The 19,245-nt window shown below is 40.9% G+C and overlaps 1 protein-coding gene and 1 pseudogene across 11 annotated transcripts in view; both read left to right on the top strand.

Annotated features, from left to right (window-relative positions):
* Nucleotides 1-19,245, top strand: part of LOC147170316 (palmitoyltransferase ZDHHC5-A-like) — a 99,676-nt gene that overhangs the window by 51,018 nt on the left and 29,413 nt on the right. For 9 of the 11 annotated variants that reach the window (XM_086082463.1, XM_086082460.1, XM_086082457.1 and 6 more), the window contains 2 exons: nt 2,050-2,129; nt 6,502-6,593. In XM_086082463.1, coding sequence (XP_085938589.1) covers nt 2,050-2,129; nt 6,502-6,593 — 172 coding nt within the window. Of the gene's footprint in view, nt 1-2,026; nt 2,130-6,501; nt 6,594-19,245 lie in introns of all 11 variants that reach the window. The other 2 variants (XM_086082455.1, XM_086082461.1) reach the window with 1 other exon arrangement.
* Nucleotides 16,300-17,778, top strand: LOC147170318 (uncharacterized; annotated as a pseudogene).

Here is a 19,245-nt window from a genome sequence, read left to right on the forward strand (position 1 = left end):
ATATAGATTGATCAAAAGTTTCTATATTTTTTGTTTATTTGAAAATTGACAAAACAGCCTAATAAAGATTCAAATCAATGCTTTTGATCACAAAACTATTTTTCAAAAAAGTTTTTATAAACTCAGAAAATGTATGTGTCCGAATAAATATTTACAGAACAGTCTGAGAATTGAGATTTACTTTTGTTATCACAATAGCAAGGGAACTATTTAGAACATTTTTATAAATGACTCAGAACAGGAATATTTTTAAGTGTATGAATAAATATTTACAGAACAGTCTGAAAATGAATATTCACTGTTTTTGATCACAATAGTAAAGAAACTATTTACAGAACAAGTTTTTTTTATAAACTCTGGAAAATACTTCTGAATACAGCACATGCAGAAATAATGAACTATTATGTGAACGAACAAGAGTTGTCATAGCAACACAGATTTTTTTTTTTTCAATGTTTAAATTTTTACTACCTAACATTATTAAAGGGTGTTAAGATGTGTGTGTAAAGCTTAATTTGCAATATTTTTTTGTGGACTGCAGTGGGGGGGGGGGGGGTCTATTGATTTGTAGTGTGTTCAGCTGTGCATGTGTAATGCTTTTACCAGCTAAATAAAAATTAAGTTAGGCAGCCAGTGTGAGAGACTGACGCAACACGAACCAAGCTCTGTTTTGTCAAGAGCGCTGCGGCTGCAGAAAATTAAGGACCAATTAAGAGATAATTATTTACTGTCCTCGTGCCAGAAGCCGACACCACGCGTACAGATCCTCTCTCTCATTCTCTGTGTGCCGCGCGCAGCGGAGAGGAGGCAGGGGCCGGCTTTCCTTCAGCATGGATATTAAGAAAGTCTATCTGTGTTACAATCGTATCCAGGAAAAATAAATGATCTGTACCGGATACTCGTATGTACGAATATCCGGCTCACTCCTACTCAGTACCACACACGCTATTTTTTGTTCTCAACGGCATTAGGTAACTCCGTTCCCTTTTCATAAATGGACCAATCAATCTAATTATTCTCCTCATATTTCAAACGCCGTTATCGTTATATGAAATGCGTTGCGTTACAATTTATTTATTAGTTTCAAGGCTCGAAGTAAGCTTACAAGATGTGCAGTCGTGTGCACTTTTTGGTCTGAAAATTTAATTTGCACACAGTGAGAGGCGCTGTCGGACCTCGTCAAAATAAAAGTGTGTTGATACCACTGTCTCCAGTGCGAACAAATGATGTAGAAAATATTTGTCATTCTTTATTTATTTTTTGATGCAGACCAGTGCAATTTATTTCTTAATGAATGTATGTTGGTCCTGGCCTAGTCAATTTTGCACTGAATCGTAATGTAGTTCTTACTCAGAGCATTGAATTGATCGAAACTGGACTGTTCTTGGTTGTCTATTTTTGGGCTCTCATCCGAGCAGGCTTTATCAGCTCATGCACATAGGCTAGCTAGGACAGCACTAGCCTGAGTTTTGGTGTGGAAACCCAACTTTTTTTTTTTAATCCCCTAAATTTTGGGGCATGCCACAAATCAGAAATTGTATCACAGTAAGAATAAAATGACCAGACTTTACGCCAACCTTTTTATGGACATTGTGTGATAAGCTGTAATGTAATATAATGTAATGTCATCACTGATTGGTTTAGCGAAATAAGACATTACGGCTGCTGTGATTCCCACACATACTGTACATTTACTTTTGGCGAGCCACCTCAAATACATTTTGGCAGCCACTGTCAACATGTAACTATTGTATTAACTATTGCTACATTGAGAAGCTTGACTGCTCCTTTTGTGCTCCGTGTGTGAGTCTAGTAATAGATATGCCCAGTGCCTCAAATGACTTAAGTATAAAACACAACACACACACGCGCGCGCACACACCCCTACACACACACACGCAAACCCCCGCGCGCACACCCCCACTCACACACCCCCACCCACGCGCGCACACACACACACACAAAATGACATGGATGAATGACAATATTAACAGACAATATGTTCCTTAACGCTCCTCTTTTTCAGGTTGGCTGTAATGTGTGTTGCAGGTCTATTCTTCTTTCCCGTTGCTGGTCTCACTGGTTTCCACATTGTTCTTGTGGGAAGGGGCAGAACTACTAATGAGCAGGTAAAAAAATATTTCATCATCAATTTTCTTTTCTTTTTTTCCCTCATGCACTACAGGCCAAAAGTTTGGACACGTTTTCTTATTCAATGCATTTGCTTTATTTATGACTGGTTACTTTGCAGATTTTCACTGAAGGCATCAAAACTATGTATGAACTGATGTTATGTACTTAACAAAAAAAAAAGTGAAATAACTGAAAACGTGTTTTATATTATAGATTCTTCAAAATAGCCTTCCTTTGCTCTGGTTACTTTTTTGCATACTCTTGGCATTGTTACCTCTGGGAACTCCTTTAAGACAGTTGGAAAACCCCTTCAGGTGACTACCTTTTTTGAAGCTCATCAAAAAAATGCCAAGAATGTGCAAAAAAGTAATCAGTGAAAAGGGTGGCTTTTTATTTATGTATTTATTTTATTATTTTAACTTTTTTTTTGTTAAGTACATAACTCCACATGTATTGGATTAGTTTTCATAGTTTTTGTTATAGTTGTGAGACCTTCAGTGACAATCTACAATGTACATAGTCATGAAAATAAAGCAATGTATTGAATGAGAAGGTGTCCAAACCTTTTGGCCTGTACTGTATGCTCTTAGACTACCGTGGAGCCCCACTGTTTGTGGGGGATAGGGACTGAAAGCACCTTAATTAAAAAATGTACACCAATAACTGATGCTCCAACAAAAAGTGATTATACAGTGGAACCTCGAGTTACGGATTACCCTTTTTACAAACTTTTGAAGTTACGTACATGTTTTGTTAACTCATTCACTCCTAGCCATTTTCACTGAAGCAACCCCCTTCGCTCGCCTGTTTTACTGGATTTTGACTGATTTTGCAAGGCTAACTGAATATTGTGTTCTATTGCTATAAAAACATGGAACCTACAAAAAGAAAGATTAGAGTCTCTTCTTTCATCAGGAAAAAAAGTATTTTTCTATCTGTTTTTGTTTTGCAGCAATTAGCATTAGTTACTGTATTCACAAACGGTTTTAAACAGTGGGGAAAGAGCTTTTTGCAACATGGTCCTGGTTGATCTCTTATACTCTGCTGGCACCTGCTGGCCGTTTTTGTAATAACTACCATTGTTTCAACCATTCTCTTCAGTTCAGAGGCGGCATCAAAGCCTTATGTATGCTCTAGCATAAAAATAAATATAAATATGTCTTTAGGAGCATAGTAATAGTTAAAATAGTACGTACATGATTTACTGTATGGGAGCGTCAAAAAAGACACATACAACTTGAATTCTGCTCCCCGCAGGAGCAAGCTTTTGTGTGTGCAGCCGAAAGTTCCGCCTACACACATTTTCTACCAATCAGAATTCCAAAAGCGGCTGCCTAAAAGCCACTCAACCCGAATCCAGTCTGAAAACTATTGGCTAGAGGCTTGCAGGCAGCGGCGGTTGCTCTAAGACTGTAAGGAAAGCTCACCTTTCTCTAGATGCCAAATTTGACGAGCACCTGTCATGTGTTGATATGATATGAGGACATCTTCAACATTTTTTGATCCACTGCACACTCTCATCTTCCTCTTTTTCTAATCAGTTAATTACACAAATGACCCAATATTTTGACATGAACAAATATTCTGAATGTCATACATTAACATTTATTAAATGCTTTACTTTAATGCACGTAGTTATTGTTTATTGCTCAAACACAATCTGTGCTACCTTTAATGTAACCATCTGCTGTCAGCTAAAGGATCATCTGCGGGTCAAATTAATAGCGTGATTAATCTGCGTTAATACCTGATTAATCTGATAATTATTTGTGATTAATTAATTAGTTAACGCTTTAACTTGGACAGCACCCACACAGTACACAATCAAGTTTTGATTTTGTGCATGTTTATTTTATAATCTACTCTGGAACTTAAAAAGAAGCAAAACTCAACTACTGTGATAGGAAACAGAACCAAGTACAAATGAAAAATGATCAAATAAGCGAAGATAAGAACAATCAATTAAAGAGAAACCGAGGTGATGGAATTTCCCTAATCAGTTAAAAACATGGGACCAAAAATTTACCAAATTTTTCTTAACCCAATTGGAAGCACCAATTTGTACAATCTGCTTAATGTTGCACTTACAGCTAGTTTGGTTTGGTCCGAGACGCGGAGAGGTCTGTCTGGGTTGGAGGTTCGGCAAGCAAGTTTTTTGGAGAGGTTAAAAAGGTTCATCAGGGATAGAGAGTTCATCAAGATGGAAAAAGCCCTCACGGCCCAAGAATTGCAGTTTCCAATCCTCCTGGATTCTGATCTGCTGGCTGGAGAGGGGCCCTTTTTGTTGGCCGGCTTCGGAGTGCCTGGAAAGCCTGCAGCCCGGCAGATACAAAGAGTGTGGCCTGTCAGTGCTCAGACATTACGCTGCACACTGCATCAAATTGGGCTGCATGGCTGTCTTTCCAGAAGGAAGCCTCTTCTAAAGATGATGCACAAGAAAGCCCAACAGTTTGCTGAAGACAAACAGACTAAGGACATGGATTATTGGAACCATGTCCAGTGGTCTGATCATGATACCAAGATAAATTCATTTGGTTCAGATGGTGTGAAGCCTGTGTCGCGTCAACCAGGGAAGGAATAAAAAGACACGTGTGACTTGCCTACAGTCAAGCATTGTGGTGGAATGTCACGGTCATGAGTGATGAGTTGGGGAACAACAGTTCAATGAGGGAAGCATGAATGTCAACATGGGCTCTGACATACTCAAAACAGAGCATGAAAATTTCCAACATGATAATGACCTCAAACACTCCTTCTAGGTGACCACTGGCTTGCTAAAGAGGATGAGGGTAAAGGTGATGGACTGGCCAAGCATGTTTCCAGCCCTAAACCCAATTGAACATCTCTGGGGCATTCTCAAACGGAAGGTTGAGGAGCGTAAGGTCTGGAATATCAGCCACCTCCATGGAGGAGTGGAAGTGGATTCCAATGGCAACCTGTGAATCTCTATTGACCTTCATGCCGAACATAGTTAAGGCAGTGTTGGAATATAATGGTGGCCACAAAAAATAAGCTCCCGGCTGTTTTTCTGGATTTTGACTGATTTTGCAAGGCCCACAGAATATTGTGTTCTATTGCTATGAAAACATGGAACATAGCAAAAGAAAGATTAGAGTCTCTTCTTTCATCAGGAAAAAAAAGTATATTTCTATCTGTTTTCGTTTTGCATCAATTAGCATTAGAATATAGCTAAGTCTCATCATTATTCACAAATCTGTTTAAAACAGTGTGGAAAACAGCTTGTTGCAACATGGCCCTGGTTGATCTCTTATTAACCACCTGCTGGCTTTTTTTGTAATAACTACCATTGCTCCAACCGTTCTTTTCAGTTCAGAGGCTACATCAAAGCCTTCTGTATGCTTCAGCATAAAAAAAACATAAATCTAAATATATAAATACGTTTTTGGGACCACGGTAATATTTAAAATGGAACGTATTTATACGTTTTTGTGAGCAAATAAGTTAATAGCATTCACCGCTCACAGGCACTCAAAGATTCGTTGTGTTAGTAGAGAATTGGTTAATGTGAACTTACAGCTGTGTTAGACTAATGTGTGTCCCCTACAAACAAATGACTAGTGGGAACTAATGAGCTAATCGTGGGACCTGAAGGCACCAATTTGTTTTTGTTTTTCAGTGTGCCTTTTTGATTTGCTCAGTTTTTTATTAAAAAAAAAGTTCATTCAGCCAACAGCTCCGTGGGTAACAACGGCAAAAGGCCTTATTGTCTGAGCCCGCAACAGGTTTCAGCCAACCAGCAAATTGGGCCTGGCTTTCCCACTCTTTCTTACCATTCAGCCAATCAATGCATGGATGTCACTCATTTCTCACGCTCAGCAAAGCGCAATTGGCTTGTATTATGTCACATGAGAACAGATACCTTCAGGGTTCGCAAAAAACTCTGTCAGTTTCAATTTCGCCGGCAATAATATGAAATGGCCAAACTATCGTACATTTGCCATTTTTTTGGATTATTGATCGCACATCGTACAGAGGGAGAAATTATCATACAAATACGATAATTATCGTACACCTGGCAACACTGTTGATGTGTACTTACTTTTGTTGAACTTAACGTTTGTATTTTGGGTTATTTTGAGGGAACAACAGTGTTATACGACTACTACTGCTACTACTACTACTAATAATAATAATAATAATTTATGACTACTACTAATACTACTACTGAACTGACTATTTTTCATTGTCACTTAAGTGTCTTTTTTTCCAGCATTGTCCAATGATAAGATATAATTAAATGGGTACATTTGCCTATGTCGAACCACAAATATGCTGGGGTTCATGTTATTGTTATGTTCACAATATCCACTCTTCTGTTGTTGATGTCTACTTTCCTATTCTCTTAAGGTGACAGGAAAGTTTCGTGGAGGAGTTAACCCTTTTACCAATGGGTGTTGGAAGAATGTCACTCATGTCGTCTGCAGTTTACAGGCACCCAGGTTCACATTTACGTTTTTATTTTTTGCTTGTTACTACACCATCTGTTCCATCTCAAACAAGTGTGTCATGGAATCCATGGACATTTAAAAATAATAAAATGTTGTAAATGAAAATTGCAACAATTCATATGACCTACAATAGTTTCAAGAGCCAGCACATTGGATGAAATACTAGTAGCTTTCTTACTATTACATAGTATGAAAATGTACTTTAGTGGGGTTTTCTACAAATAATATGCATCCCTGGCCTGTCTACAATTCAACCAGGTATGAAAAAAGTCAGTCTGCGACTTCTTTAGCTTTCTCCTCCTTTCAAAAATTTGTGCTTCAAACTGGCAGATTAAAGCCCCTATCCCACTGAGTTGCCAGCTTGCAGAACGTTGCGAAAATTGCGTTTTGCCAGAGTTCGACAGGGTTTGGAATTGGTTGGAATATGTCGCATTTGTGTTCTGAGTTATTCGTAGTTGTCGCCATTATCGCAAAGACATTTTGAACATGTTCAAAATTTCCTTGCAAATCCATTGTTTCACCATCATGCGCATTTGCTCGTAATCCGGTCGTAATTCATCATAATTTGTCATAAGTGTTTCGGCAAAGTTCTTTCCGAGGTCCCATTCATAAACGTACTCTCCATATACTACGGTGAGAGAGCGTTTGTTTTCAGGCGGAGGGCGCTGTTTGGGGATGTGAGGCTGTGCCTGCAACCACACACGCATTGAAATCATATTTCAAAAACGAAAAACAAAAAGCTAGTTTGGAGACTCATGTGTTGAACATATTTTCAAATTTGTATTTCATGTTTTCCAATTGCTCTTAGTGCACCAGCACACCACGGGCAGTCAAGTAGGGTGATATTCCTCCAAAACGCATGCACATGTTGCCGTGCGGGTAAATATAGGCTCTATCAATGGCATCTGACTCCCTGAAAAAAAAAGGTTTAAGCCGATTAAGTGTCAAAATGATGACATACCATGTACGCTGTCATATTGGAATTTTTTTTGTGCAACGCGTCATCGCTATAACGTGGTGCACGCAGGGGGACAAACTGCCCTGTTCGTTTTGGATTTATTTCCTGGACTGTATTGTGCTATATAAATGCCAATGGCGTCTTCAAGTGTTGGCATAATTTAGATAGCACTCATACCCACTCAGTTTTCATATATTCTTACTTTGAGAAGAAAAAAAAACGTCACAGGTGACACGCAGCAACCGGTCCGTTTTGGTGGATGAATTAAAAGCGTTTCACCAAAATGTATGCATACATGTGCTAATGATAGTCTGGAAATAAATAGAACTACATTTGCAGTATTATTATTATTATTACTATTGTTCATGTTGTGATGACTCCCAGCCGCTATCGACACAAAATATTACGTCAAAAAACAAACAAACAAAAAATAAAACCGACTGATTGTCACCAAAATGTATGAGTACATGTGCACACATGTGATAACTATAGTCTGGTAATATTAGAACGGAACTTGCAACATTTTTGATAATATTCGTTCATAATAAGCGTTCATTATTATTATTATTATTATTTGAATGTGCGGCAGCACTTCTTTAAATATTATCCAAATTATTGCGAGCTTCGTTCTAATATTTTTAGACAATGATTAACATATGTTTGCACATGTACTCATATATTTGGGGGACAATCAGTCATTGTTTTCATTCATAATGCCACCGTAAGGGCTGGTTGCGCATAATTGGCTGTGTCGCATTCCGCTGCAGTCACGTCTTTCCCCCCTTTCTTTCAGGAATCTAAATTATGGCAATATACTTGATGACACCATACTCATTTTTATAGCACAAAACTAGACCAGGAAATAGCTAAGTCCAAAATGAACAGGGGTTGTTTGCACGCAAACACGTCACGGCAATGACTGACTGGACAAAAATGTCCAATAATTACATCCTCTAATAAAAAGGAAAACAAAAAATAATAATTTTAATCTGTTTTGTGGGTCAATTTGACTCAAATTTTAGGTTAATTCGCGCGTTGTCTCAAATGTCGCTTTTACAACGCAAACACGTCGCAGGTATGTTGCAAAATGACAGAGACAACAACCTCATATTTTGCAAATTCAACATTCGCAGCATTCGGCAATGTTCGCAGTTCAGTGGGATAGGGGCTTAAACTTCCGTGACTTGTTGACGTCAAAAAGACACGGAAATGCACTCAACCCTCGGGTTAGAGGAGGCACCGCCTCTGGTAAAGGTTTGTCACACCTACAGAAATTCAAGATGCTGGCTGCTCCTTTTTCCCCCCCTGCTCGCAGCATACTGGAGCGTATGCTGCGAGAACAATAAGGAAACAACGATCAGGAACAAGTGGATTAATTTTATTTTTGAAGGACGTGTGCAGACAGCATTTCTCGAAATACTTTTTTGTCAGTGAAAGCTTGTTCAGAGCTGGATTTGCAACTCGTTAAAACATTATGGATCGGTCTCAACGGTGACATGGCTGCAAACGTGATAGATGCAAGTTTAACATTTTAATTTGATTTCGCCTTCCTTCCTATCCTTCCAATTAGAGATGTGCCATATCATACCTTCTACTACTGTATATTACCGGTGTATTTTTTGTGCCTTAAGTGGGAGCTACATTTGTCGTGTGGCGGTTGTTTGATTACAAGTGGTCAGATATGCAGACGTCGTTTGATATTACTGAAGTATTTGCATATTGGTTTGCCAAGATACAATCTGCAGTGCCGTGAATGGCAACTTGCCATCTAGTTGACGTGACTGTGATGCTAACCGGCCGCTAAGTGGTCTCGACAAGTCGGCTTGTACGTTGTGACCGCGCAAAATAACACTCACAGGAGAGTTGCCAGTTATGGCAAAATAACCATTGCCAAACTAACGCTGCAACATAGTCTCTGTAGTAATGTCATGCTACTTTTTCTTACGGTAAAACGTTATGCCACTTTTTCACATATTAAAATAGTGCTCAAATGTGTAAAAGACATTGTCTGTCTGTCTCAAATTGGTACGTTGTAACAACACTGCTTCTGCTCGTCATGGCCCAGTTGTTTCCATTCACAATATTAGCACATGGCTACCGGAGCCGAAATCACAGAAAGAAGGGTATGGCCTGGTGCAGTATTTACAAAAAAGTGACACGCTCCTAAAACAGGCTGTTTTGAACTCGTTTTTTGTTGTTGCTGATTTAGGGACGGCAAAAATATTAGATCCCAAGTCAATTTTGACAAATGCATGTTACAGACATGTCTTTTACATATTTGAGAACTATTTTAGTACGTGGAAACGTTGAATAATATGAGACCTTTAAATACTGATAGGTATTACATCAAAAGCCATGAACATGCTGAAGGAGATATGAGAATCTGTTTGAGAAATACCTGTAAGTAACAGTGAGACGGTTGTCACCTGTGTATTTTTTGCTGTTCGACATTTTTCTTTTAACAGTGGGAACCCCTTCGAATATTTTAAACGATACTCAATCACAAATCGCCTTTTAATTGATGATTAACTGTATAAACGGGTGTCTACTAATGCTGACTACATGTCCTGGTCATTATTAGTGCATGTTTGTCGAAAGATTGAATTTGGGGCATAAACCATCTGTGTGGTGCCATCTTCAGGTTAAACACTGGGATAAACATAATTTGGCTGTTTGTCCTATCATTGGATGAGCAGAGATAGCCAATATAATTTCTTGAATTTGAGGTAGTCGCTCTGCCACCAAGGTGTATACAAGCCCGACGGTCCTCTAGGCACACGCCCTTTGAGTGCCATTTTCAAATATTAGTGCGGGGTAGGAGCAAGAGTCTCTGAGCATGTTTATTAATGTAATGGGTGTGTGCATAGAGTTCAAGAAAGACCCTCAATTGACTGTTTCCCAGAATGTATTCACTCCTGCAGAAGTGAATCAATCTGGGACACAGTTTGTCTTCTTATCTCTCAACTGCGCATCTGCTTCCCTCATCAAGTAGCATGGCAAACACTGTATACACATGTCTTTTCCAAGATGAATAAGATTCATTATTATAAAAAAGAAAAAATATTACACGTATAATTATTATTATTTTTTTTACAGAGTTAAACAAGAAAACAGTGTGTACAAAAAACAAGAACCTATAAATAGGAAAACAGTGCCACCTATTGGCTAAAGTGAGAGAGTGCACTGGGTGCAGAATACAAAAAGTAACGACAAGAATAATAAAGTCGACCCAAAAAAACATACCTGCATAAGACAATACTGGACATAGTTTGTCTTCTCAACTTTTATCTGCCCATCTGCTTCCTAAATATGCAAAATATTCGTATTTACAGTTTGAAGTAAATGCTTTCACAGTATTGGTCACATAAGAGTAGAATTTATGCCAAAATGGCCGCACTGAGAATCGGTTATAAAAATACTACTGTCGATGAAATTGGCACAAAAGACAATAACATGTTACTACGTACAATATTTACGTAGCATTAACACAAAACCTTTGAGGACATAATGTAACAAAGGAGCATCTGTTGTCATACACAGCATACCCTCAGCAAGCAGCATCGCAAACTGAGGTAAGGAAGTTCAAGGCTGTGTCCGAGGGGTCACGTCATTTTGCAGGGGTGTCCGAATGTCCAAAATGAAAAAAATGTAGTGAACTCAGTTACCCACTATGCACTTGGAAAAATAGTGAACATCGATGGTCACTCAACCGGTTAATATAGACCACGATGCATTGCAAGCAGGAACGTGAGCATCAAAGTGATACATTGGATATATACTACGAAAATAATTTTCATTGAAAATATGTACAACAAAGGAAATAAAATACAGTTTAAACACATTTATAGTCGGAGAGCTTACGCGCCGGTGCGTCATGACATGTAAAATGGTTATGTGATATGTGACAAGGAGCAAGTACTTAGCTGATGGTCCGGAACGCCAAACAGAAAGAGGTCAGGTTAGGCTACTATACAGTGCGGGGCTATATAGTGAATGAGGGGTTAGGAGATAAGGGTGGACATTTGGACACAGCCCAATGGGTATGACGGAAGCAGAGTGTGCAGATTACACAGGAAATGTCAACATATTGATAAATAAAAATGTCTCATTGAGATTAAATTCACAAATTTACCAATCAACCAAGAAATAATTCAATTTCAACAATATAAGTAGGAAGAAAAATAATGAATTAAGTAAATTTTTTAACTCACATTAACAGGTTTTCATCATGTTCATGTTTTTTTTCTTATTATTGTAGACAATATATATTATTTTAAAATTATTTTTCATCATGTCAAATGTTTTTTGTTTTTTTTATCTTAGACCAACAGCATTGAAATCATTATTTTAAAATTACTGTACATTTGATAAAATGTGCTCCCAGGCACAGTCTTAGAAAGTATAACTCCCTAAAAGTGTAAACTGTAAATAAAGTTTTCCAAAATTTAGTATACCTGAAATGAAATGCTGCGACTGGCTGGCAACCAGTTCAGGGTGTACCCCGCCTACTACCCGAAGCCATCTGGGATAGGCTCCAGCACCCCCTTGTGAGGAATAAGTGGTCATTAAAATGGATGGATGAAATGTTAATGTTTCTTAGCTTTGTTGTAAGTTCAAACAAAAAAGTGCAGGAGTTCCCATGATCAGCAGTCTGTCTTAAAAAGTTAACTGAACTTTTAAGTAAATAAATGAATTAATCACTAAAGTTTACCAACTTTTAAGATGTCCTTTTATCAGCCACCAGAAGATAAAAAAAAAAAAAGGCCAAATATCCTATAAGCGCCGAGGCCAATTATCGGTCTATCCTGACTACTAAAGCCTGGTACACACATAAAGACAATCGGGCTGTTTTTGTCACGATTTTGCCCCTTACCGACCAAAGACGTCAAACGCCCGACAATCTCATGTTTTATAAGATTATCCTTATGTGTGAGCTGTGTGGAGTGGATTTGTCCCGATAATTGGGTCCAGAAGCAGTCTGGGCCGACAATCTTAAGTAATGAACATGTTCAATATTTACGCCGAAAATCTTGGGGGTAGCCAAGGTTCTCCCAAGCCAGCTGGCTCCGCAGACTGTGACGTGTACGGTATCTAGCCAAACAAAGAAACTCTCTGATATGACGAACGAGTGCCCGTACATAAGACAAATGTGACCCGCTCTGGCAAAATGGTCCACATGTTGCGGGGATTAATGTGGAGATTTTTAGACAATATTAGACAGTTGGACACTATTTGTCTATTTTGAGATTTCTCCACAAATAGCCTCCTTAAGGTCTCTAGTTTAATTTCCCAGCAGCACAAAAGTCAAAATTGTAATAGAAGTGTATGAAAATAAACAATTATTAGGACGGTATGCATTGTAACCGGGGAATGTTTTAGCCTAGCTGCTAGCTAGCAGTGCGTCTTCCACCTGTTTATTCAAACCAACCCGTATTTCCTCGCCTTAAACGGCATTCACAAATGGCTTATATAAATGTTGTGATGATAAGCGGTTCTGATAATGGAGGGATGGATGGACATAGCAACCAAATAAAGTTGAACACCATAATGAATGTATGAATGAATACTGCGGTCAGGCCAGCCTCCACTCAAAAGACAAAATCAAGCCAGCCGCCCCAAAAATTGTTAATTCTCTGCATTACGGTAACATGCAGACATGCCGCTGCGTTGGCCACCTTCAAAATAAAAGCTGCTCAACACCTGGTTTAGGGTAAAAATAAATAAAAATCTTAAAAAATTCAAAGTTTGTTATCCTAGGACCAGGCCAGCTCTTCAAGACACTACACCGGCCCCAGGTATGCAACCAAATTACTTTGACCAAAATCTGATGTTGCATTTCAAAATAAAACTCCTTTGAAAATTGAAATTTCGCCAATTATCGCAGATTTTTTTAAAATCATAAAAAATTCATGGTTTGTTATCCCAGGACCAGACCAGTTCTATTTCGTCAGGTGGCGGTGCTGAAACAGGACGGAAATCCCCCCACACGCATGCGTCCCTTGAGAAAGAATTCATAAAAGGACATTTCCAGGGTTTCGGCTGACGTGATCCTCATGTATAAAAGCGGATCGAAACCGGAACCCAGCCTCTTTCACATTCTCCCGCGGTCACTCACGGCATTTACCGCCGTTCTTCGTCGCTGGTGGCCTGTGATCTTGTGGATCGGGGCAGCAGGGTTCCGCGCCCCCCTTGGCTGTGACGGCTTGGTGTATTTTTTGACTTTTTAAATATATGTACGGACATTGGAGCTCCCCTTCCATCTTTCCATGATCTCCGTGCCTCATCGCTGAGTGCGGTGTATGTCAGCCACTGTTGCCGTCTTGTCTACGATTGCTTTGACTTGTTTTGAATACAACTAGCTCGTGGTGGTACGGTTATTTCAAATCCTTTCCTAACTTGTATTGCCTCGCAACTTATGCGGCTCTGTCCGTGGGTCACCAGCCGTCTTGATGTTGTTTGATGGCTTTGATATTGTCTGTCATGACTTCTGCTAGTTCATGACGACACTAACGACCACTTACATGTTGCTGTGAGAATTTGTGGGTTTGTTTGTTCCATTGGTGAAGAGGCCGGTTTTCGCCTGCCCCTGACCATTGGAGTAAGAATAGTCGGGCTGAATCTCAGATTGCCTGGCAGTTGAGCCGTTTGGAGGCGAGTGTGAGGTCTATGCAGGCTCAGTTAGGTAATCAAAACCCTTCTTACTCTCAGGCCTCTGCAGGGGCGTTGCCCTATGCAGAGGTGGACATGCCGGATGCAACACTCTAATTGCCCTCCCAAGCGGACGACGTCGCCGAGGATGCCGTCTCCATCCGGGATTCTGATGCATATTTGGGAATGGACTGTTTCCACTGCCCTGTCTTCTCCTCCGTCCGTCTGAATGTTTTTCAGCTGGAACAGAATTGGTGCACACGGTTATGCTTAGTGCTTTCCAACGTTTAAAGTTGGACATGTCTGGCTTTTCTCAGCCTCCTACTGAGTGTGGCCTCTCTCCGATGGACTACTCAACTAACTTTTTTGAGATCCCAGAATCTCGTCCTTTTTTTGACAGACCTTCATTCCTGCTTGTACAATTCTAGTGTTTATCCTCGGCTCCTGGTGGAGGGCTGTGCCCTGGCAAACGTGGTTTCTTAATCTTATTGGTTTGGACCGTATGCCTAATGTAGAGTATTCTGTGGCTTCACTCATCGTCTCTCCTGAGGAAGCCCTTAGAGAGGCTGTGCGATGCCCTAGCCCTCAGTGGTGGTTGATGGATGAGCTGGCCACTAAGTCGTACAACGCGTCGGCAGTGGTAGCATGCCTGGCCAACGAACAGGCGCATCTGCTACTTGCTCTATCCGCAGCTTTGAGAGACAACGAAGTAGATGAGGCTACATCTTCTGTAACATGGCGCTGAAGGATTTATCCCTCCTTTCGACGGAGCATCGCCGTAGTATGTGCCGTAGTCTAGTAGTAGTAGTCTAGTAGGTCTGGTTGGCTCAATCTCCCTTGTGAGAGCCCTCCCGGAAGGAACTGCGTCACCTCCCTGTGGTTCCGGATCAAGTTTTCTGTTCGGCAGCGACAGGAGCGCTGGAATGCACGGTGCGTGCTAATGATGCAAGGCATAAGTTTACTAACCTTGCCAGGCCCTATGCTCCGTCAAACTCTGGGGGAGCTCCTCTCCCGACCGCCCCTCTGTCACGTACTGTGTAGTCCTTTCGGCCTACAGGGCGATACGGACCTCATCGTCCCTCACGGGGACATGTCACGGATGCCCGTGAGGTTCGTCCCTCTGGCCGAGGGCCCCATGGTAAGCCTCGTCCCTCCCGGACCCCTAAATCCGGGAGGGCCCAGTGATTGAGCTGACAGTCGGTTACTTTTCCTGTCGCCAGCTCACCTACTGGGCTGCCCTCGCTTCGGATCCATGGGTGCTTTCAACATTGTCTCATGGGTACAGGGTTCAGTTCCAACGCCAGCCCTCTCTCTCTCCAACCCGGTCAGATAGACTGTCATCAGCGACCCGGAAAAGGCACTAGCTCTGATGTTGCATTTCAAAATAAAACTTATTTGAAAATGTATATTTAGACTATTATTGCTTCTTCTTCTTTTCCTTTCGACTTTTCCCCTCAGGGGTCGCCACAGCGAATCAGTTGCCTCCATCTAACCCTGTCCTCTGCATGCTCTCACACCAAATCTATTCATGTCCGCTTTAACTACATCTATAAACCTCCTCTTTGGTCTTCCTCTCGACCTCCTGCCTGGTATTTGAAAACTCAGCATCCTTCTGCTAATATACTCTCTATCTCTCCTCTGAACATGTCCAAAACATCTCAGTCTGGCCTCTCTGACTATCTCCAAAGCCTCTAACATGTGCTGTCCCTCTGATGTACTCATTCCTGATTCTATCCATCCTGGTCACTCCCAAAGAGAATCTCAGCATCTTCATCTCTGCCACCTCCTGCTCTGCCTCCTGTCTTTTCCTCAGTGGCACTGTCTCCAGACAAACAACATTGCTGGTCTCACCACAGTTTTTAAACCTTTCCTTTCATTTTAGCTGAAACTCTTCTATCACACATCATACCTGACACTTTTATACACCCGTTCCAGCCTGCCTGCACACGCTTCTTCACTTATTTTCCAAGCTCTCCATTGCTCTGGACTGTTGACCCCAAATACTTAAACTCCTCCACCTTCTTGGTCTCTTCTCCCTGTAACCTCACTCTTCCACTTTGGTCCCTCCCATTCACACATAGATACTCCGTCTTGCTACGGCTAACCTTCATTCCCCTCCTTTCCAGGGAAAACCTCCACACCTCTAGCTTCTCCTCCACCTGTTCCCTGCTCTCACTACAGATCACAATGTCATCAGCAAACATCACAGTCCATGGAGATTCCTGTCTAACCTCATCCGTCATCCATAGCAAACAAGAAGGGGGCTCAGAGCTGATTCCTGATGTAGTCCCACTTCCACTTCGAACTCCTCCGTCACACATACAGCACGACTCACCACTGTCTTACAGTCCTCAAACATGTCCTGCACCACTTGAACATACTTCTATGCCACTCCAGACTTCCTCATACCACACACCACAGATCCTCTCTGGGCACCTTGTCATAAGCTTTCTCCAGACCTACAAAGACACAATGCAGCTCCTTCTGACCTTCTGAACATCCTCAAAGCAAACTTTTTTTGTCATGAAACCATACTGCTGCTCACAAATGTTCACCTTTGCCCTCAGTCTAGCTTCAACTACTCTTTCCCATAGATTCATTGTGTGGCTCATCAGCTTTATTCCTCTGTAGTTGCCACAACTCTGCACGTGTTCTTAAAAATGGGCAGCAGCACACTTCTCCATTCCTCAGGCATCTTCTCACTATCTAAGATCCTGTTGAACAACCCAGTCAGAAATTCTACTGCTACCTCTCCTAGACACTTCCATACCTCCACAGGACTAAGTGCCTTTCCACTCTTCATCCTCTTCAATGCCCTTCTCACTTCATCCTTACTAATCTTGGTTTCTTTCTGGTCCACAACAGTCACCTCTTCTACTCTTTGTTCTCTCTCATTTTCCTCATTTATCAACTTTTCAAAGTACTCTTTCCATCTTCCCATCACACTTCCGGCATCTGTCAAAACACTTCCATTCATAACCTTTATTACCCTAATCTGCTGCACATCCTTCCCTTCTCTTTCTCTTTGCCTTGCCAACCTGTATAGATCAGTCTCTCCCTCCTTATTGTCCAACCTAGCATACAAGTCATCATAAGCCCCTTGTTTGGCATTTGCCACTTCTACTTTCACTTTACGCTACATTTCCCTATACTCCTGTCTACTTTCTTCAGTCCTCTCAGTGTCCTACTTCTTCTTAGCTAACCTCTTTCTCTGGATCCACTTCTGCACCTCCTCATACCACCACCAAGTCTCCTTATCTCTTTTCCTTCCAGATGACACACCAAGGACTGTCCGACCTGTCTCCCTGATCACATTTGCTGTAGTTGTCCAGTCTGGAAGCACCTCCTGACCATCCAGAGCCTGTCTCAACTTCTTTCTGAAAGTCATACAACACTCTTCCTTTTTCAGCTTACACCATTTTGTCCTCTGCTCTGCCTTTGCCGACTTTGTCTTTCTCACCACCAAAGTCATCCTACACTACCATCCTATGCTGTCTGGCTACACTCTCACCTACCACTACTTTGCAGTCGCTGATCTCGTTCAGATTACACCGTCTACACAAGATGTAGTCTACCTGTGTACTCCTACCCCCACTCTTGTAGGTCACCCTATGTTCCTGCCTCTTCTGGTAGAAAGTATTCACGACAGCCATTTCCGTTCTTTTTGCAAAGTCAACCTCCATCTGTCTTTTGCATTCTTCTCCTGGATACCAAACCTGCCCATCACCACCTCATCACCTCTGTTTCCTGCACCAACATGTCCATTGAAGTCTGCACCAATGACAACTCTCTCACAGGGATGCTGTGCATTTCATCAAGGTCCAACCAAAAGTTCTCTTTCCCCTTCAGCTCACATCCTACCTGTGGCGCATACCCACTAACAACATTGATCATCACACCTTCGATTCCTAACTTCAGGCTCAGCACTTTGACAGTCTTTGTACCTCCAGGACGTTCCTAACAAACTCCTCCTTCATGATAACTCCTACTCCATTGCGCTTCCTTTCTACACCATGATAGAGTAACTTGAACCCTGGTCCTAAACTTCTAGCTTTGCTCCCTTTCCACCTGGTCTCCTGAACACACAATATGTTCACCTTAATCCTCTGCATCATGTCAACCAGCTCTCTACCTTTTCCTATCATTGTTCGAACATTCAAAGTCCCTACTCTCAGTCCTTGACTCTTGGTGTTCCTGTTCTCTTTCTTCCTACGAACAAACCTTCCTCCTCTCCTTCTTCAACCAACAGTAGTCTAGTTTCCACCGGCACCCTGTAGGTCAACAGCACCGATGTCGGTCGTTGTTAACCCGGGCCTCGGCATATCCGGTATGGAAGTCATATATTTTGATTCGCATGTTTGATTTGGCCAAAGTTTTATGTCGGATGCCCATCCTGCCACAACCCTCTGTATTTATCCGGACTTAGGACCGGCACAAGGAAACATTTTAGACCATTATTGCTGATTTTAAAAAATCATTAAAAAAACAAAGTTTGTTATCCCAGGACCAGACCAGTTTTAAGAGACACTACACCATCCCACGTATGCAACCAAAGTACTTCGGCCAAAATTTAGTTTTATTTTGAAATGAAACATCAGATTTTGTTCAAAGTACTTTGGTTGGATACCTGGGATGGTGTAGTGTCTCTTAGAACTGGTCCGGTCCTGGGATAACAAACCATGATTTTTTTATGATTTTTTTAAATCATTAATAATGGTCGAAATTAAAATTTTCAAAGTAGTTTTATTTTTAAATGAAACATCAGATTTTGGCTTAAGTACTTTGGTTGCATACCTGGGATGGTGTAGTGTCTCTTAGAACTGGTCCGGTCCTGGGATAACAAACCATGAATTTTCTATGTTTTTTTGAAATCAGCAATAATGGTCGAAATTAAAATTTTCAAAGTAGTTTTATTTTTAAATGAAACATCAGATTTTGGCTAAAGTACTTTGGTTGCATACCTGGGTTGGTGTAATGTCCTGTAGAACTGGTCTGGTCCTGGTATAACAAACTTTTAATTATTTTATTATTTTTTTT

The sequence above is a fragment of the Leptonotus elevatus genome, chromosome 8 (assembly GCF_054856555.1).
Source record: "Leptonotus elevatus isolate MCC_2025b chromosome 8, RoL_Lele_1.0, whole genome shotgun sequence".
NCBI classification, from domain to species: Eukaryota; Metazoa; Chordata; class Actinopteri; order Syngnathiformes; family Syngnathidae; genus Leptonotus; species Leptonotus elevatus.